Consider the following 22,579-nt stretch of genomic DNA (forward strand, 5'->3'; position numbering starts at 1 on the left):
GCCGACAAAAGAAATATATATATCTATATATATATATATATATTTTTTTTTTTTCGTCCTTTTGACAACAAGAAAGACTCGCATTGGCCATCATTTAATGTTAGCTACGAAAACCTATTTATCATAGAATTTTGTCCTAATAAATTCTACCCTAGGTTGCATATGTGCTATTAGCAATCTATTTCCTATTTCTTCAAAAAATTCTACTACTAACTTACCAATTCATTGATTTTAGGCATAATAAGAGAATTTTTTACACTAAATATCTAAGTGAGTCAATTTAGTGGCTCACAGAAAGTATACAAGTTCTCACATTAAAAACATGTAAAGTTAGAAATTTTGCCAAATGTAAAACATTTTGAACTTTTCCATTTAATCAAATTTATTCTATATGAAATTTTGATTCATGTATAAATGCCTCTGGATTTCATTTTTTTATTTAACATTTTTTTATCACCAAAATTTTTAAATCAATTGGAACACTTTCAATGTGTGAGTGTATGCTGTGCTTTTGCATAATGTGAATCAACTTGGATTGGTGCTTCCTGCCAAGTTAAGCTCAAAGTGGGATTTAAATAAAATCTGAAAAGCTTTGAGCATATTCTTTGGATTACCAAATTTTAATATTGATTTGAATGAATTCTTTTGGACAATTCTTAAAGACAATTCTTTAGTTCACTTTATATATATATATATATATATATATATTTATTATTACTGTTAAACATAAATATGATTTTTATGGCAATATTTATGTGTAATGTGAATATTAAAAATTATGAATACTTCAAAGAATATAAATTCAATTTTTATATATATATTTTTAAAATTCTAATATTAGTAATTATTTAAATGAATCTTTTTTAGATAACTATTAAAGAATTTATTTTATTTTGTTTTTTATTTTTTTCCCAATAAATTATTAATTTTAGGTTCAAATATAATGTTTATTAAAATATTGATGTTTATTCCAAATGTTGAATTTTTGAATGAATTTAATAATATTATTTTAATATTTTTGTTAAATTTATTGTTAAATCTAATTCAAATAATGATTGGAATGATTTTTTTGTACTACTATTAAATTACTATTAAAAATATAATTTCAGGTTTTATTTATTTTTATATTTTTTTATTAATATTTTTTTATTTAAATATATTTTTAATGATAATGTGAATTTTTAATTTGAGTGTTTAATTTTTTGGATATTCTTAAGAACATTATTTCGATTTTTTATGAATTATATTTTTAATTATAGTTAAAATATCAATTAGAATAAAATTATTTTAGACTTTTATTTTTTAAAAATATTTTTTATTATTAAATATTATTAGTATTATCTTTAAATTAGATTTTAATAATAATTTTTAAAAATGAATAATATCACTTTATTTTATATTTATTTTTTAGTTTTTAATACACAATAAATTGATCTAAATAATTAATTTTTTTAATGTATGATTATTTTATTTTACAAGTTTATAATTATTTCATTTGTTTAATGTCTAATTACTTGACTTATTAAAGATTTAGTTATTTTACTTATGCCATGTCTAAATAATTGATTTGTTTAATATATAATGATTTTACTTATGTAATTATTTGACTTTTTTTAGATGAATCTCATCCAAAGTATATGGTTTTTATAGGTTGAAATCAATAGTATGGTGGAAGCAAGTAATGGATTGCCAAGTCGAAGTGAACCATTGATAATCAACTCCAACACTAGTCAACATGATCAACATGGTGGTACAAATGAGCCAAACTCTCCAATTAGGATTCAAGTTAATAATTATGAAGTTCTTTAAATTTTATATTTACAAATTAGAAGAGTTTTATAGGGTGGTGAAATTTGCTAAATAGGCCAAGGTAGTCTTATTAGTGAAGAACAAAGAAGAGATTCATGAGGGAGGAAGAGAGCCAACTCAAGTGGAGTTGTAAATAGCACAAGGATGAGGATGGACAACAAGGTATTGTTCTTTAGCAACATTGATGTGGAGAACATTATAGATGATCAAACAACTTTGTGACATATTAATAATCAACTTCCACAACCACTATTATCAAAGTAACATATGAGTAGTACTATCAATATGAGAAAAAATTCTTTATGGAATGATGAATCAATAATAGTAATATTGGCAGAGTATGAAGAGAATTGAAGCATCTAAAAAGTAGCAATAAACTATGATATTCTATATACAACTTTCAAAAAGTGGTGTTATGAAATGTGATCTTTTAAAACAAGAAGAGTTAAAGAAACTTTAACTATAGAAGAAAAATGCAAACTTGTCAAATATATTTAAGCCATATGAGATAGGGACATAAGTTTTTTTATCTATAACTTTAAAAATGAAGGTTTTTGAAATAACTAAGACTCAAAGCACTCCATTCAAGAATAGAATTTTTGGTGATGAAAGATTGAAGTGTTTTAAATAATGTCACTTTGAGCTTACAATAAGAGTTGAACAAGCTCTAGCATCTTCTAGACCAAAGGCACTATGCAAAGAAAATATGTAAAGTTTCTATGATAATCAAAGTAGGTTATATACATCATGTAGATATCTTCTAAAAATGATATAGAATTATGATGAGTTTGGTGTACAAGCAGGAAGAAATCGTAGTATACTTCTCATAGCTTGAAGATGTACTTCTCAAATACATCTTACTATATAAGATCAAAGAGAATGGCTATTAATATTAGTTTGCATGAATACACTAGAGGTCAATGTTGTATTATGTGTTGTCTTATTTGGAAATGCATCAGCCACCTAGCTGTGGAAGGTGAGGTTATGTTTCACAAACATCTAAAAAATCCTAATAGGTTTCATGCATATGAGAAGAATATAATCCAAATTTTGATTCAAAAGTAATAAAAAACACTCTTCTTAGTAGTCTTACGCACATGTAAACCTCAATTACCTTGTTACTTTCATATTTAAGCAATTTAGATTTTTCTTGTAAGCTTAAATCCTAATCAGTGAGCTTTGATAAGCTATAACTTCTAATCTGACTATCCACTTAATGTGAAATTTTGCAAGCAATTGTCAATATAAGTCTTCTATATGCTTAAGAATTTTCAGCCCAATCCAACTTACAAATTGTGAAAAAACCTCCAAAAACTACATTGATGTCACTTGGCTGCCAACTTAAAAGGTGAAGCAAAAATTTCAAAAGTGATTTCTCCTTCTCCAACTATTAACTTTGATTTAAAATTGGTATGCAACTTGATCTTCAAGTCCTTCAATACCATGACAAATTTCACCTTGATCGAATTGGTAGATCTCTTTATATCATAGAAATCCTACTAAATTATAAACTACCAACTTTCGATATGTACTTGTACCAATACCTAGATATCTCTCAATTGCACTATTGGATTACTACAAAATTTTACATATACTTAGAAAACCTAATTATCTAAGTACTATCAAAATTTGAATTATAGATGTGACACCAATTTTACGAACTAGGTGAGAGTGCTAGCCCTAATTTCATTGTATAAATCCCAAGTTGCCAATACAAACCTTGACTTCCAACAACAATTGCTAACTCTTTCCAAATCCTACCAAAACCAATCTTACATCTCTGGAAGAATTTCTAACCTAGCTCTCCAATCCTAATCTTCCATCTTCAAAAACATATTTTGTCCTAGTTGGTCGTTTTTGTGGCTAAAGATTTGATTTTGACCCTGTCTCACAAATAATCGATCCCTTGGTATCAATTTAAAATATCCTAAGGATTTTTTTTATCCAACCCTATCCTCAACTTAATCCTAGTATCAACTATACTAATTATTTATCTCTTCTAAATTTATTTTATCAATTTATGGCGTTTCGAAGGCAGTGAAAGAATTTCTATATCTTAGAAGGTAATATTAATAATTAACTTTTATCTACTTCCTATTAAAGTAAAAAAATAACCTTTGAAGCTTCTATAAAAGCCATGTTTAGATACCTCAAATTATTATTGAATCAAGATAATTAGATATTAATTAAAAATTCAATTTTGATTATAGTTTCACTATATAATAGTATTACATTACGACATTGGTATACTGTCCTTCTATATTTTTAGACGTGAATGTTTTTTACAAAACTACATAGAATATAGCAAGTTAGGTGCAACCATGGCAATGCAACCTAAGGTTTGGTTCACAAGTTATTTTTATATTCTACATGGATTTCTCATTTTATTAAGAGCTTGAGATGACTTTGTAGCATTTCTCATATATAAAAGCAGCTATTGATTCTTGATGGACATCTGAGCTACATTAATATTGAAGTAGCAAGACTAGTATATGACGAAAGATTGAATATTCTAACTCTACCAATTCATACATCCCATGCTATGTGGCTTCTAGATATATTTGTATTTCGATCCTTGAAGACATATTTTAAAGAAAATCAAAATCATTGGATTTTCAAAAAGCTAAACTAACTTGCCTAAAAACAAACTCTTGCATATTAGATGTCTCTAAGCTTAAAACATGCTTTAATAGTGAATAATATCATCAAAGGTTTCAACTCTATTGGTATATTTTTGCGTGATAGAATAGCAATAGACAATCACAGGGGATCCAAGCCAAACTTATATACAATTTTTAGAAGATGTTGGACAAGGTAAAATAAATGTATTAGAAATTGTACTAGTTCATAACATTGCAATAGACTTAAAATTGACTTCAAATTCTACCATTGATTTTTTTTTTTTGTTGATGCAAATGTGTCAAATTTGGAGTTGGTAGAAGAAGTAGGCAAATTGGATTTTGAATGGTCTAATCCAAAATCTATAATTTTCTTTTTAACATTGCCTTCCATCACATATGTGTCCAATCTAAAGAGATACAATATAGATCTCGTAGTAGATTTTTTTAAATTATTAATATTAATCTCAGAGGCATACATGAAAATTGTGCAAAAAATATAAGATCAAAATCTTGAATGAAAAATAGAGAAAAAAAGAACACAAATTTGACGTAAAGAGTCAAAATATAAAAGATTAGTGGATTTAAAAAAGAGGAGGATTCAAAGAAAAGCTCACCAAGTTGCACTCAAAAAAGAATGAATCCTTAAGATTACACATCAAGAGATTGTCATAAAAGAGTATGCCTCCAAAGCACTTGAATGAGATGATTTAATAAAAAAAATGTACTTCCAAGGTGCTTAAGCATAAAATACTCACAATTAGCTACATATAATAAAAACACAATACTAATATTTACAAGAGTAATGGGAGTCCTTACATTAAACTTGCTTAGCTTTTTATGCTAAGACTCATAGATTATAGTTAATAAGAGGGTCAAAGAGACTATTAGGACAATCCAACTCTTTTAATCTTACATGGAACATAAGGAAAAATCTTCATGATGTCAATAATATTAGTAAGTTTTCAATCACTATTATTGGTGCTATAGAGGATATTCTTTGTCAAAATAGAAGTTGTGATATGTACTATGATTGTGCCAACTATGTATTTGGCATAGTAAGAGGATCCTTTGTCGAAATAGACATGGACTTAAATTGATGCAAGAAGCTGGAGACCAACTTAGGTTGATACCTCAAAATGGTCACCTATTCAAGCAAGCACAACAAAGCAATTGCCAACTTACATTGATATCACAAAGTAGTCATCACCTCCGATCAGCATAGATATGTGGTAGCCAACTTTGGTTAATGCAAAGATGCAATTACCAATCACAATTATCTCGGTGGGGGAGTCGCTGACTTTGGTCAACATCAAGGAGTAGTTGCCATTCTCAATCATAGCAGTAGGATGGTCGCAAGGTCCAATTAATGCAAATCAACAATCACCAACCATAGTTGGTACTGCAAAGAAATCTATTCTATCTATCAACATAAGAATGTTATAGGAGAAGTAATATAAGCAAAAAGTTGAGAGGGATTTAGTAAAATTGTAGATTGAGATTAGAAGATGGAGCAAGTAAATGAGCTATTTTTCATTTGAATGGATAATAGCTCATGTTGGTACAGCAAGTTATATGTCAATCCAAGTTGGCATTGCAAAAATGTCTACCACCAAAATAAAAATTGGTCCTAATCAACGCAAGAAGTTGAATACCAACTTATGCTTACAAGTTCAAGTCGACTCAATGAGTTGGACGTTAGTCCAAGCTAGGATTACAAGGAAGTCATCAGCTAAGGTTCGAGTAGATAGATAATACTTGACTCCAATCAATATAGAGATGTAGTTGCCAACTTTAATCATCCCAAGAAGGGGATAGTTGTCTCCAATTGGTATGAAGGATTGGTTGACATTTTTAGTTGTTATGACAAGGTAGTTGCTACCTTTGATCAATGCAAGGTGATAGTTGCCAACCCAAGTCAGCATCGCAAGGAGATCTATTCCAATTGGCACCAAATGAGTGTTGTAGAGGAGATAAATAAGTAAAAAGTTGAAAAGAATTTAGTGAAATTGTGGATTGAGATTGAAAGATGGAGTATGTGAGTTACTATTTGGAATGAGCAAAAAGAAGGAAGAAAGGCAGCAAGAATCCAACTTGAACATGGTGAATTAGTTACAACCAAATGTTTGAATTTTTATATCTTCTTTTATACACTTACGTCCATACGTTTGATGGAATTAGATAAAGTTTTGTAGCATTAATATGTGCCACTTATCATAATTTTGTAAGAATTAGATTCTTGAATTTGCAATCCTGCATCAATTGGAATTAAGTAGGCCTATGTGTACATAATAGGAGGAAGGGAGTGTTTAGCTAATATAGTTACATATATTCTGTTTCGAGCCAATTTGTATGAAATTACTTGGATACCTCCTCTTTTGAATTTTCCTACAAGGGGTTATTTTTTTCACTTCTCCACCTACTGGGTAGCTGCTAAAATGCTTCAAATATCAGAAATGGATGGTCTACCGAACATGTTGGATTGTTCCATCTTGTTTTTTGAGGGCTGCTGCTGACTAACTGGCAACCAATTGTTCGATAGCTCTAAAATATTCCTAGAATATTGGAAAATACAAGATCAAGAGTATGGACTTTTTTAATACATAATATTTTAGATATATATATATATATATAAGCCATTTGACTAGGTGAAGGGTATATTAAAATAATTCAGTGGAGCAATACGGGGTTTCTGTTCATCCAGTAAGAGGCATCAGTTGAATATATTGCATTTCCTGCAAAGCTATCTTACACCGAGTTATGTTGAGTATTGTGCAGTTTTCTACAAAACTGCACAATGATCTTTCTGTTTGCATGTCCATATTTGTGAAACCCTAATTCGGAACTTCAAAGCAGATGTTTTCGAACTTGGCCATGTCGTCCTCGAACAATGTGAGGATGGCATCAACACTGCCATCTTGAGTGTGAGAAGTGTTGAGAATGATGAGACCTTCAAAAGGGACGTAGGAAGGGCCGGCATACACAGGCGTGCCCCATCCGAAGTCCAATTTGTAGAGCGGCATCTGTAACCAAGACGTGACCTTCAGGTCAGGGCTTAATACCGTGCTCAAGGGTCTACCAAAGGAAGCAGTATTCTGGCGCCGGTGCTCGATGTAGTCGATTGCTGATCGGATGTAATCGTTATCAAGTCTTTTGATGGAAGCGTGTACAACACCTGCAGCGTACGAGAGGGGTTCCTCCGTCAATTGTGTCACAAGGGTCCGAGCGCAACTGCGGAAGATAGCATTGCCGTAATAATCTTCTGAGATTGAGGGGGTCAGTCGGCGCCTCACATCGCAGATGATGGTAGTCCGTGTCTCGATGTCACCGCTCAATCCACGCGCCTTCGTAATACACCGCCATAAGTGCCCAGTCAGGCTCTCGAAGGTGGAGTAGGTGGGGAAGCCGCGCTCGTCGTTCTCTTTAACGGCTTTCGACTGAATTTTCTTAACCATGTCGAAACTAAAGCGTATTTTCTTTGTAGCGACGGGACGGTTGTTAGATGTGACCTCAGCATCAGGCTTAGGCAGGGGGATGACATATTCGATATGGTCGAATGTTGGCGTTGGCTGGTCCCTCGGCATCAGAGCTGCACGATCATGGCGTATGGATGACAACGGAAGCCCTTTGCACGCAGACGCCCACGCGTTCATGAATTGGCTAGCCCCCGTTCCGTCGGCAACTTGGTGATATCTTGCAACACCCAACGTCAATCCACCACACTTAAACTTGGTGACCTGGTCACGATTAACTTTAGGTGTTAGCGCAGTCACAAATTCATCTACCTCTTTCAGAGTTCCAACCCTCGCGAATACGAACTGAACTGCAATATCGCGACAGGTCAGTCGCCTACCAGGTAGTGGTTTACGATTCTACAAATGAAGACATTGAAACCATACTGTGTACTTCATATTGCACTACTAGAGACATCTATCGCCAATGGCGCGACTTTGTGGCAGGACAACGAACATCAATTTCAGAGTTGGACGACAACACTCACCTGAACAAGCAGAAGCTCTGGTACACCACGACTAGGAGGTACCATACTTTGAAGCAACGGCGAGGGATCAAACGGGAAAACATCTTGCAAGCACCCGTCCGCCACCGCTTCCACAAACACTACTCCGTCGTCATTCAGCTCAATGGCAGGTCTGCCTGTCTCGTCAATCATGAGGCGTCCAGCCCACTCTCTGTACTCGGTTAGCACCCGCCCCAACGCCCCTTCTAACACCTGCACGACGTGATCAAAGCTGACCCCCTTGCTGGCCTTGTATGCATATATCACTCCGACGTGCACCCTGGCCACCACCAAATCCGAACTGCTTAACGGCACCACCTTCGGTACCGCATTGCTTCTATCAGCTGGCTTCACCAACCGCGGCAACCCCCTCTCGATTTTCATTTCTCCACAAATCTCCTCCGCTCAACGGACAACCTGCACAGTACCTATTCAAAGCTCTGTTCAAAAAAGCCGACGATGCGCAAGCTGTTAAACAGCAGCAGAACAGGAAGAAAGGCTTCAGTGACAAACGTGGAATTTTCCTTGCAGATAGAATGACTTATATACAATTCTCCGTTAAGGTGCAGCAGAGTTCGAAATCCTAAATCTACGGCTTGCATGTTGGAGCAAAGAAAAGCAGAGTTCAAGATCCCAAATCTCCTGCTTGAATGTGGGAGTAAAGTATGCTCACCGAAGTCTACTAAACTCAGTTCTTTACTACAGAAAGCCGACATGTGACAGGTTCATGTTCACATAAAGATCACCTGAACCAAATGTGTTTGTCAAATCATAACATGAAAAAACTACCACGTTTCATGAATTCCGACCTCCGATCAACATTTAGAGTTGAAGAGTACACTCAAAGCACGGTTTCGACTGCACCGTAGACAAAGCTGACACTTTTGGTCGGCCCAAATCATCAGTGACACTAATACACGAGATGCATGTGCAATAGTTCGACATATGCCAACGCAGTCCTGATCTTCGGGGTTGACCCCAGGCTGGATCGGGCGTCACGCATATAGTGGCGACGGAGATTTCGTTGTGCAGGTTGACGAGGGATCGATTGCTCAGAATCCTCGGATCCTGGAATGCGCGCACGAGTGGCACGCCCTGCTTGTCACTTGTGCACCTGTCAGTGAGTGGGTCGACGATGGGGTGGATTTCTTGGCAGTGGGACAAAACAACTATAAGTCATCAAATCACTGCTTAACACCATTTTATTTTATTTTTTAAAACTTAGTTTTAGTCTTGTGACTCAGATCTTAGTACAGAATGAGATTTTTCATAGTGAATTTGTATTCAATACGTGAAATCAATTGAGTACTTAATAATTCTAGACATATGTAAACATGCATTTAAAGACCCGTTAACTGCCACTTGACATACATTCGTCCTTGTTCTCAAGCGAACACACCATTTGAGACATCTTTTCCTCCAGATTGTTAGAGACAACTGCCGCAGGTGTTTCTTGCTTACTCTGCATAGGAGTGAACTGGTAAGATTTAGGTTTAGTCAGAACAACTAGAAAATGTTAATTCAAGGCGACACTTCACGTGCAATGAAGGGGCACAAGAAAAGATAAATCTCACCTTAATACTACTTTGATCCACTGTAAATTTGATTGCGTCTGAGGCAGCTCTCGACCGCAAATAATACATGCCTGTTTTCAAACCCTTCGTCCAGGTGTAGAAGTGAAGAGAAGTAAGCTTTCCAAAGTTAGGCTGGTCCATGTGGATGTTCAGACTTTGACTCTTGTCAATGAACGCTCCTCTCGCGGCGGCCATATCCACAATTGACCGCTGTTTGATTTCCCAGACGGTCCTGTATATCTTCAAGTCATCTGGAATGACGTCGATTTGCTGAATTGAGCCATTGTGATAGATGACTTGGTTTTTCAAGTCGTGCGTCCAAAGGCCCGTGTTTGTTAAGTCGTTGAGAAGGTGCTTGTTGACCACCACGAATTAACTTGGTTGGAATTTGTATATCAAGAATTAGTAAGAATTTATTTGATCTTAAAGGATTTGTTAGTTGGATTAAGCAAATTTTTGTAAATATGTTGTAAACTTAGCATTTATCCAATTTAGAAAGTAATTGAATAATTTAATAAGATATTATTATTGCTAAAAGATGAATTTTGAGGTTGGAAAAAGAAGATGGCCAACACCTAAGCAGTTAGGGAGTGTTTTTTTTTTTTTTTTTTTTTTTTCAATTAATATGTTGGATTTATTTTATTTTATTTTATTTTATTTTTTAAAATTATTATGAAAGTTTTTGATCATTAGATTACAATGCGTGAATTTTTTAAAAAAAGATTAATTTTTCAATCAATATTTATTGAGGTTTTAAAATTGTCCTAGGATTGATTAGGATTGATTAAGTATCCATTAGGATTTCATTAGGATTTGTAGAATAATTTTAGAGTTTGAATAGTATTTGTTTGAATTTATAGCATAATTTTAGGATTTAGGTAGGATTATTTAGAATTTCTTTAAGCTTAATTAAGATTTGGTTAAAGTTCACTAATGATTTATTATATTTTTTAAATATTTATTTAGAATTATAGAAGTTTATTTAAAATTTTATTAGAAATATTTTATAAGTTACTTTAAAATTCTTTAAGATTACTTATCTGAGTGGGACCTATTATAAAAACTTCTAAAAAGTCCAAGGGGGTAGAACAAAGTATAAATTGGACTGGCGAGGGCCTTTTAGGGCATCTAGTCAAGTATGGCTTCACTTTTTCTAATAAAATTTGATTTTGCATCTTTTTATTCAATTTTGTTTAGTTTTATTTCCATTTACTCAATTTTGTTCTTTGTGTCCTACTCTATTTTGTTTTATTTATTTTTTATTTTGGTCTATTTTATCTTACTTTGTGATGAGACTTTATATTGCTATGGATTAGAACGGTCTTGGATCTCTGAGATAAAGTGGTCTTGTTTCAATGACAATCTTATAGAATCTTTTTAAAGATTATAAGGCTTAAGTTCTGAGCATCAAGTATTTATAGTAAGTTGCTTCTAATGCAACTCCATATAAATAAGAAACTTATAAAATAGGTTTGAATAATCATGTAACATTTCTATTAAAATATAAATATCTAATTTATGTTTAAGAAATTTTTTCAAAGTTTTTAAAGAAAGATATTAGCTTTGTAACATGTTTCTACTTATTTTTATTTAGTTTTATTTAAATTTTTTTCTTAAATAACTTAGATATCTATTATATCACATCTTTATTTTAAGCAATAAGTTCTATAGGAAGTAATGAAATTGTTGTACAAGGTGATAAAGTCTAATATATTTTTAAATGGTGCTAGCAAAAAATGCTGATCTTTTTTTGTTATAAAAGTGATAAATAGGTCTTTTTAATCAATGATAAAATTCTATGCTAAAGCAAAAAAACCACCTAATTATGTAATAATTATTTTGGCCTTCATAATTACATTCAAATAATATGTTTTATATTTAATTAGGCATAGTACTATTGAATTAGTATTTTCTATCAATTTAATTTAGCTAATTTCTTGAAAGATTAAAAAAAAATTAAAAATCTAATCAAATTTAAAAATTTAAGATAAGAATAATTAAATATATTAATTTTAAAATTCTTATTTTTTATTCAAAATTTATTATTCATACTTAATAGTATGAACTATAGCTTAATTTTTTTGTCTTTTGGTAGTAAATAATTTTTTTTAAACAATTGATTTCTATCAAATTCTAATCAATTTTTATCATGAAATGGTGGCTAAGCTAACTATTTAGATAGTATAATTAACTTCATAATCTTCTTCTTAAGTCCATGTAATTTTTCTCAATAATTACCAAGGGCCAATTAAAATAATATTAATACTTGTCTCTAACATAAAATTATTTTGTATTGTGGATGGTATTCAATTAGTTATTAAAAATAAACCAATTAATTTATATCTAACAAAAATATGATAAGAAAATATATATATATATATATATAAAGAAAAATGATAAAGCAATCAAAATTTTTATTAAATCAAACTGCATGCTCGTTTTCCAATCATTCCCATATTCCCTTATTTCCAACAATCATCTCTATTTTCAAAGTTCTTAGCCTATTGTTCCTATCTTTAGTAATGGTTGAAAACAAAGAATAGCTAGAAACATAGATAGGAGCTTCAAAGGTATAATGATGCTTATAATAGAGTGGATCACTTTACTAAAAGATTAGATTACTTTATCATTCATTTTTTTTTCTCTCTCTCTCTCTCTTTCTCTCTCTTTTTCTATATATATATATATATATATATATATATTTAGAAAATAAATTAGAAAGGCTATTGCCAAAAGATAAGAAAATTAGAGACTCTTGAAATTAGAGTAGAAGCAAGAAAAGAATTAACAAGAGTGAGAAATGCCTCACTCTTACTTCTATATATACTATCTAACTAAGATCTATGTAGCGACATTCAATAAGACCTCTAATATGTATTTAACTCCCACAATATGTATTAAACTTATAAGACAAGCTTCTTATATGTATACCAACTTGTACCACAAGTAACCAATATGTGCAATATGTGGCTAAGTTTTTAACCAAGTTTTCAATTTATCAATAATCTATAGATACATATATAAGCAAAGCTACATCTATGAAGCTTCTAAAAATCTTCTCTACAAGATATTATCAAATTTATCTACTTTTATTTACTTTTACATATTCATATTATCCAGATAATTATAAGAATAAATATGTATAACTATAATACCTTGAAAACATGTATTAATTCCAATTAATAATTTATTTTCAATGCATTATCAATAATATGGTAATCTACTCTCAATTTGGCAATGAAGCTACTCTTATCTTTTATAAGAATGCAAACCAACTATTTACAAATACTTTCTTGGATATTAATATGAATTCAAATAAAAGTACTAATTTGGTGCTTTAAAAAAAGATAAGTTTTATTTTTAAAAATTCTAGTATTTTTTGGTTGATAATATTTTTTTAATTAAAATATATTTGTTAAAAGAATTTACTCTTATTATATAAGATGTTTAATTATAATAAAAAAAAATAACTCTTAATAAAAAATTGTTTAAAAATCTATTGATAAATTAATTAGAATTTAATTATTCAATTTAAATACTAAAATGAAAATTTTAAAAGTATCTTTAAATAATTAAAAAAATTAAATAATGTGTACAAATACCTACTTCAAATAGTATCACTAAGCATCAAAAATCTTTTCAAAGATTGTAGTACCAAATATGTTGTATCAAGTTATCTATTTAAGAAAAGACATGGCTTTTGTAAGTATCTTTTTTATAATTACAATATTCTTTAAATTGAGACAATATAAGTGCTTCATGTGGCAATTTTTTAATTGGAAATTATTGAGATAAATTTGTTGGCTATTGATTCTCTATATTTACAAAGAAATTCTAAAAGTTGATTCTTGAACTTATTTCTCTTTAGAATATATCATATTATTAATGTTTGATTTTTATTTTATTGATGTTGTCTATAAAAACATAATAAGAAGCTTTGATGCATTTGTAACATTCTTTAATGGCTTGTATGTGCATTTATTAATATTATTTCTACATCAATTAATAGAATATTTTAATTCATTTCAAAGCCGCCTTGAATTTAAGACTTCTTTTATTTCAAATTCTTGATTGTTACATATTACAAGAAAAGATAATAGTAATTTTATTTTATTATGTTAATTGCAAAATAACACTTAATAAGAGACACATAGAATACATGATGGATCTTCACTAACAATGGTAATTACAATTAAATTGATTTTTATTTTTATTTTTATTTTTAATAAATAGACCAAGGCTTCAATAATCTAGTTTCTTATAAGATTGATTGGTTTTAATATTACAATAAAGTAATACTATCTTGGTACCAATTATATATATATATATATATATATATATATTATTTTTTCCACAAATGTATATGTTAGTTTTTATTTTTTATTGTTGGACCTTCTTTAGGCATATCTTTGTTGTTGTATAAAGTTTGACTATTCTACTTGCCAATTATTCCACTTATAGATTTCCAACATTTGAAAAATCAAAAGCACTAAATTATAGATTATAAATATAAATGATTAAAAAAATAGATATTTTTTTAGTAGAAAAATATACCACATTATTCTATATAAATTTCAGTAATCATAAGAAAGTTATTTGAATGTTTTAGTCATAGCTAATAATAAATTGCAAATAATGTTCCAAAACTTAATTCACACATTTTTTATTTATCCATTAGTTTGAAGATGAAAAGTTGAAGATAACTCAATATCAATCTTCAATACGTCAAAAACTGTCTTCTAAAACCTTGATACAAATTCAGATTTGTGATCAAATATAATGTGACTTGAAAGTCTATTTTTCCAATAGATATTGTACAAGAATTTTTTTTTTTTTTTTTTTCACTCTTGATAGTTTTTGTAAGGAGCATAAAATGCGTTGTTTTGCTAAAGATCTAAATTTAATACTTGTGAGTGTTTGGTTTTTTGAGACGGTGTTTTCATTTACTAATTTTTAATGAATGTTGTATTTTTAATATAATTATAGGTTTTGATATATTTTTAAAAAATATTTTAAAAAATGATTTATTATAATATGGCTATAAGGTAAAAAAAAAAAAAAAAAAAAAAAAAATACTTTGAAAAGAAATTAATAAAAGATAGAAAGGTAATAAATACATTTAATGTTAATGCTATTTTTTTCGTCAAAAAAAACTTTTACTTACTTTGTAGAGCCATAAATAAGATAAAAATATATATATATTAGAAATAAATAAAATAAAATAAGTAAATAAAAATATTATAGTTATCTTTAAGAAAATATTTTGAATAATTTAAAAAAAATATATCTCAAAAAATTTGAAATTCATATCCAAAGAGAATTAGTTGTAAGCTATGGTTGAAATCAAACCCTTAAGCACAAAACCACACTTATGGCAATTTTGAGGTTACTTCATTGATTAAAGAGTGAGATTAGGGAGCACACTCTATTCAATTTGTTTCAACATTGGATTTAAGTGATTTAGACTAATATTGAGGTGTTGAGGGCTTTTCAAAGTAAGAGGTGTTTTCAGTATTAGGGATTTACAAAAATAAAAAAGAATTTACAAATTTGAAATTTTTGTGAATATTGTAGTACAATGGTGGGTGAAAAATTTTGGAATTATAAATTTGCTTGTCTTAAATGTGTTTTGTGGGTTTTAGATAGATTGAATGTTTAAATTAAAGATTGTTAAAATTCAATTGTATTAAGATTGTTGAATTTGAATTTCAATGTTTAGTGAGGATTTTTTTTATCTTGCACAACTTGCCAATCTAATGGAGAAGAATTTTTGTAAGTTGATAGTTACCTTGGTTTGGAACATTTTTGTAAAGTTTGAGGGCAATAGAATGATGCAATAAGAAGATAAAATGGCTATTGGATTAACATTAAGATTAGAGAAAAAAGGCGGCAAACACCTTAGCAAATTAGAAGTTTAATTTCCCAATTAATAATGTGGATTCTTCTTAAATTTTTTTTGCTTGATATGAGGCAATAGATTGCAATGTGTAAAAAACTTGAAGTATAATTAATACTTTGATTATTAATTATTGAGGTTTTAAAATAATTATAGGATTTCATTAGGACTAGTTAAGATTTGATTAGGATTTACTTAAAGATTTAATTAAGATATGTTTAGGATTTAATTAAGGTTTCTTATGATATTTCAAAAAAAATAGGATTTCATTAGAATTATTAGGATTTACTTAAGATTTATTAGAATTTTTTGGGATTTTTTTAGAATTTCATTAGAATTTGAATAGGATTTGATTAGGATGTTTGTAGGGTTTACTTTAAAAAATTATGGTTTCTATATTTCTTTAGGATTTTATTTTAAAGATTTCTTTAAGATTTCTTTATAATTTCATTAGGATTTTTTTTTTAGGATTTCAATGTTTTTTTAAACAATTCGCTTTAAATTCAAAAATAGCTTTTAAGATATCATGACCTTGATATGTGACAAATAAAGACACAAAAAAAATGGATATGAAATGGTTGTAAATTTCTTCTTGAAAGCATATGGCTATTTGTTCAGGTAAATGAGGATCTTGTTTATTTGAATAAAAAATCAATTTCCCAAAATGATGTTTTTGAACCTATATCATTGCTGGTGCTTTGTGCATGATAGTTTTACTGTTCATTTTTGCTTGCAACAGCAACTTGAAAACAAAGAAAATTTGATTGATGTATTTTATCTGCTTGTTAACAAAACAAATTGATTGGTGTATCCTTGTTTATCTTATCTGCTAACAAGGCAAGCATGACTCTTACGGCAGAAATATGGAAGAGTAACAGCAACTGTGCGGGATACACAAGTCGAATGCCACTGCTGTAGGTCAGACAAAGACAGAGGAAAAGAAGTGGGCATACCACTTACTAGGAGGAAAATCTGATAAGGAAATGGACTCAACTCCAATCCATGCAAATTGAGTCGTAAGGGTGCCAAACCATTGACGTGTTGAGAGATAAAAAAAAAAAAAAAAAAAAAACAAAAACAAAAACAAAAACAAAAAACAACCCACGTGGAGACCAAGAAAAAACTCAACCTTTTCCAACCTTGAAATTTGCAAATTCAGGTTTAGTTCAACTAATCTGCGACACATTTCACAAACCTCGTCATTCTCCAAATTCTTCCAACCTTTATCTGAACCGCTTGAAACAACCTTAGAAACGAGAAGAAACACAAAAGGTTACCTTTTTACTGATTTACTGCATATTCAGATTTAGTTCAACAACCTTGAAGGACAGTTTTAGATCAACAAGCTTCATGTTAGTCACTTCATGCAACTTCGATGCGAAGTTGAAACCAAAGAGCAAATGGCAAGACATGCATTCACTAGATACTGCCAGGAAGAAACTTGGATGTATACGTTCAAAACATGGATATAAACTTCGATTAAGAATTTGGATATGTACAAGTGTTTACTGTGATGTTTTAGACGTCACTGATGTGTGGGGGCAAGTATAAATTCCGGAGACTCTCGGAAAGGATCGGATGCTTAGGTCAGCACCTTTCGACATGGAGCTCCCTCGCAAACCACTTTCTCCCAAACTTTTGTCGGAGAGGTTCCGCAATTCAATCTCTCCTTGGCCTCTGCGGTGACCAAATGAGTGGTCATCGAACACATTCACAGTGAATATCTCCCCGCTGCTCACGGTGTGATGATCTGGTTCAAAGCTACATGATCTGCTGTAAACAGGGGTGACGATAGAAGGGGAGGAAGCCAGCAAACTTGGAGATTTCACAGCCGTGGGCATAGTCTCTACGCTGGAAGGTGTTGGGACAGACGCGACTAGCTTCCGTTCCACTGCACGACGAAATTACGGTCTGGATTCCTTCAATAATGCAGTTAATGGACTTCCGAAGACAGATAGCTTTTTCCAACGGCGTGCGACCCCGGTTGATCATTCTGAACTGCGAGAGTGCCTCACCGAGTACAAACTCCTTGAACTCAGATCGCACTCCAAGCACAATTGGATCTACCTTATCAAGTCGGGCAAGATTGGCATCCAGACACTTATCACTCCGACCAAACATCTGCTTACATGCGCCAATGATCTTGTCATACACCGAACCTAGAACCCATGTCTCACAAGCGCTCCAGAGCTGATTCATGTTATCATCGTTCCCCACGCAAGCAGATTCAAGCTTAGGGTTGCTTGCTAAAAGTTGATCGACCAATGTGTTCACGATTCGGCGCAACGTTCCCTTCCATGCCTCGATTCGGAACTCGTCCGGTAAGGGGCGCTTGGAGCTACGCCACGGACGCCGGCGCCCGCGTTATTGGACGATGACGACGACCACGTCGACGAAATTGAAGGGTTTTTCGTTAACGGATATTTGACTCCACGTTATTTGCTCTTACTAATTGCACAAAGCAATAAAGTTTGTATATATGGATGTAGATCAATAATTTCTGTAAAAAATTACGTTTCTTTTCCACTTGTATGTTGATCTATACTTATATGTATCACAATTGTGAAACTTTAAAAGATTTGCGTATGTTTTTATTAGTTACTAAAACAAAATAGCAATAAATCAATCCACATTGAATGGTTTGTTTCCTTACACAACAAAAACTTGAATACATATAATTACTTAAGATATTTTTTTGGTTTTATTCTACTACTTCATGATCAGCAACAAACTTTTCGAGATGTTTTCAAAGATTTTGATGCTTTTGATACTTTTTTAAAATCTATGATCTTTTAATTTTCAGAAATTATTACAAAACCTAGAAGAAAACAGTACAGTTGTTGATTTCTTTGATCATTGAAACTAATGTTGTTTTTGAAATAATCTTTACAACTATTGCAATACAAACCACCACTTTTTACATAAAAATATTTATTAAGAATTTTTAATATTTTAATATTTTCATTAAAAACTTTAAAATAATATAAAAATGTAAAAATATAGAATAAATAAAATATATTTTGAAATATATTCAAAGAGAAATTTTAAAAAATTAAAAGCAACCTCAAATTTCCTCCTAATTATAATTCTAAACTTTAATATCAATAATGTTTTAGTAATTAGTAATTTAACTGATATATATATATATATATATATATATATATATATAATGTTTCCTCTACCAATTAATATGATCCGTTGTATAAAAAAATTAAGTAATATTTTCACCTTGTTAATTAAATTCAATAATTAACAATAAATTATAATAAGTAATCAGTTATTAGAAATTAGAAGCTATTAATTATGCACCATAGAAAAAAATTGATTCTCAAATTCTAATTAATTATGGTAGGTAGTTAGTTTTTGTGGGATTAATTATTGGAAAGAATATTATATATATATATATATATATATAGATAGATAGATAGATAGATAGATAGATATGCACACAACAATAAATTAATCTTATCAAATTAAATTTTAATTTAAAAAAAATATCTATTAGAACCTAAGTATTTGGAGAGAATGGAATAGTTTACATATTCAAATACTTATATGTATATATATTTTGCCAAAATATTTTATTTTGATAGAAAAAAAATTATTAGCTTCCATGAATTTGTTTTCAATAATTATCAAGCAAAGATGAAATCAAGGCACAAAAAGAATTGAAAGTAACAATATCTCACCAAATGCTCTAATAATTTCTAGAGGATGTACAATAATAACTTATATATGCCTAAGCTTAACTTGTTTGATTTGTTAAATAAAAACAAAAACAATCAAAGGTCAAAGCTTGTGTAAAATTGAACTTTTTTGGATACAGATGTTGAAAAGATTTATTGTGCAAAAGATCTCACATTTAATTATTTCCACCTTAAATAATTGCAAAGAAAATTATTTGAAAGAAATTACTGATTTAATTAGAATACAATATGATTAACAAACATTCTGTATCATAAAAAAGGTTTTTAAAGTGACTTCATAAAAATCAAAAACATACCATTGATAATATAAAATTAGGTGATTGGAAAAATAAATTTGATATAGCCAAGGGAATGGAACTAAAACTAGTAAAAGATGATTTGGAAGAATTAGCTATTAAAAAAGCTCTAGAGCCTAATAGGATTGAGATTGCGTTTTTGAAGGCATGTTAAAATACAATCAGAGAGGATTATTTGAAATTAATGGATAATAATACAAAAGGCCATTTATTCTAAAATATTGTAAAATAAACTTCATCTGAGCATGCAAGGAAGAAAGCAAAAATAATTTTAAAATTAGAAATATATTACTCTATCAAATATAAAGTATAATATTTATGTGAAGGCTTTATAAAGATGACTATAATTAATATTAATGGTGATTATCTATCTTGATCAAATTGTGTTCTTTTATTTGCAATTTATTTTAGTCAACACTCTAATGACTTAGGAGATTATATATTGAGCCAAAACTTTCAATTAATCTCTATTGTTATTGAAACTTGGTTTCTCCAAAATCTATGGAATATTTTAGATATCCTTATACAAATAAGCTGTTCATAGACAATGTATTTACATAGTTCAAGCTTTATTTAAATGATAAAAAGCCACAATTGGCATAAATGATGATTACACCAAATAATTTGGTTTAAAAAGAAAGGACATGAAGGTCTTCTTATACCATACTTATTTATTATTATTGAACGAGTTTTTAAAATTGCAAATGAAAAAGTTATAAAAAATACTAAAACTAATATAATTAATCTACTCTAGGACACAATTAACAAATGTATTACTTAACAAGCAAACACCACCATATTTACACTAAGGAAAGAAAATTAAAAAACTAAAGTTAAAGTAGTATATACTTTTTAAAACTTTTTTAGCAAGATTTTTAGACTTAAAATCAATTGAACCAAATTAATGGTCTATTGGTATTATAAAAATTTACAAAGACTCTTATATAGATTGACTAATTTGGATCATCTTATGCATTATCAGTAAATATAAATAAGATTCTTTGTACTATTTTCAAGCTATTAATCTGTGTAAAAAATAAAGACATAATTTCTTATTGACAAGATGAAGAAGAAACTAAACTTTAGTTCTCAACATGAGAAGAAGGGTCATTATTATTAATAACATTTATTTTCTCTTTTCTACATTTTTTACCATCCACTGGGGGGTTTTTTTTTTTTTTTTTTATAATGATAATCAATAAAAGTTAAATTTCTTAAAGAAAGAAATCACGATAGAACTTTGAAAAGTCAATGCACTCTTGCATCACACAGGGAGTAAAGTAGCAAGCAATGAAGGCTCTACTAGCCAAATTTCAAATCAAAGCATTCTATTGTAGTGATTCTAATGTTTAACAAATTTAAAAAAAAAAAAAAAAAAAAAAAAAAAAACTTATGATAGCTAAAGTAATAGGCATTGAAATATAGTAGATGGACTTTTGAAAAACAATTGATGACAAAGAACAAATGAGAATTGAATTTTTAGAATTTTAACATAGAATAGACAAAACATGGTGATTTTCTACTAATTTTCTACTAATTTATTAATAAACATATTAAATCCACATAAGCACTAGTATTATTTAAAATATATATGTATATATATATATATATATATATATATAGAGAGAGAGAGAGAGAGAGAGAGAGAGAGAGAGAGAGATTTAAAGCTTCTAAATCTAATTTATAATTGTAAGAAGATGACAAAGAAGAATTTAAACTTAATTTTGAAGACAAAAGATTAAGTGATTCTCACATGGTTTTATCCAAAAAAAATAAATAAATAAAAAAAAATGAATATAGTTATAGTAGAGATACTACTTCCTAAAGTCAACAATTATTCAAGCTTATTTAAGTAAAAAGATGATTATAACCCTATAGTGATATTTTAATAACAACAAACCTTTGTAGAGGTGAAATTTTTTAATCTACACATTAATAGAGAAATATCTAACTTAGAAAAAGGCTTTGTTTAGATAGTGAAAATATATTTCAAAGCCAAAAAGAAGAATAAAAAAAATTAAAATTAAATTAAAAATTAAATTTTATTTTTTATTTTTATATTATCTAAAAAAAACTTTACTTTAACTTTTGTGTATATATATATATATATATATATATATATGGTCCAAAAAAGCTAACCTTATTACATTCACACAAATATGTTTGTTTTTTGAAGATCACATTTGGACTGACTCAAATATGCAAAAAAAAAATATTGAAGCATTTAATTAAGTATGGTCAAATCTAATAAAAAAATTCACTCAATAAAATAATAAAAAAAAGAACCAAATCAAGCTAAGAACTTCTTGTAAAGATAAATCATAGATAATCAAAAATATAATAGGAGTAAAATATGAGATGACAATAAGATGGAGTCCTAAAATACTTGTGTGGTTCAATCATACGTAAATAAATAGTCAAAAATAATTATAGAAACATCATTTATTCTTCTTTATAATAATTTTTGGTAGATAAAACTCTTTATTTTTTTTTTCTTACTTACAAAGAATAAAGAATTAAGATACATCTTGTCACATTAATCTTCATTAATCATGAGATGTATCATATTTTATATCAAAAAAATAAATATTTATTTACTAATATTATTTGTTTTCAAATATAACTATTTCTTCCAAACATGAGCAACAAAAACCAAAGCAC

The 22,579-nt window shown here is 29.4% G+C and overlaps 1 protein-coding gene across 2 annotated transcripts; it reads right to left on the reverse strand.

The window, feature by feature from the left end:
* Positions 1–7,126: 7,126 nt before the first annotated feature.
* Positions 7,127–9,297, reverse strand: LOC112275054 (agmatine hydroxycinnamoyltransferase 1). 2 transcript variants are annotated; one of them, XM_073530222.2, is made up of 3 exons: positions 9,119–9,297; positions 8,428–8,862; positions 7,127–8,164 (listed from the first exon to the last, which is right to left on the reverse strand). In XM_073530222.2, exons 2-3 carry the CDS (start codon positions 8,827–8,829, stop codon positions 7,262–7,264), a joined length of 1,305 nt encoding a protein of 434 aa, XP_073386323.1. In that variant the 5' UTR covers positions 8,830–8,862; positions 9,119–9,297; the 3' UTR covers positions 7,127–7,261. The 2 variants fall into 2 exon arrangements, with proteins under 2 accessions (XP_073386323.1, XP_073386322.1); XM_073530221.2 differs by having other exon boundaries at positions 8,428–8,873.
* Positions 9,298–22,579: the final 13,282 nt, after the last annotated feature.

Source organism: Physcomitrium patens, chromosome 22 (genome assembly GCF_059467195.1).
Source record: "Physcomitrium patens ecotype Gransden chromosome 22, ASM5946719v1, whole genome shotgun sequence".
In the NCBI taxonomy this organism is placed as follows: domain Eukaryota; kingdom Viridiplantae; phylum Streptophyta; class Bryopsida; order Funariales; family Funariaceae; genus Physcomitrium; species Physcomitrium patens.

Excerpts from the sequence above, each read along its gene's own strand:
- LOC112275054 (XM_073530222.2), bottom strand. The coding sequence starts at position 8,829 with ATGAAAATCGAGAGGGGGTTGCCGCGGTTGGTGAAGCCAGCTGATAGA. Across the intron at positions 8,165-8,427 it reads CAGAGCTTCTGCTTGTTCAG|GTCACCAAGTTTAAGTGTGG; the intron begins GTGAGTGTTGTC and ends AATCGTGACCAG.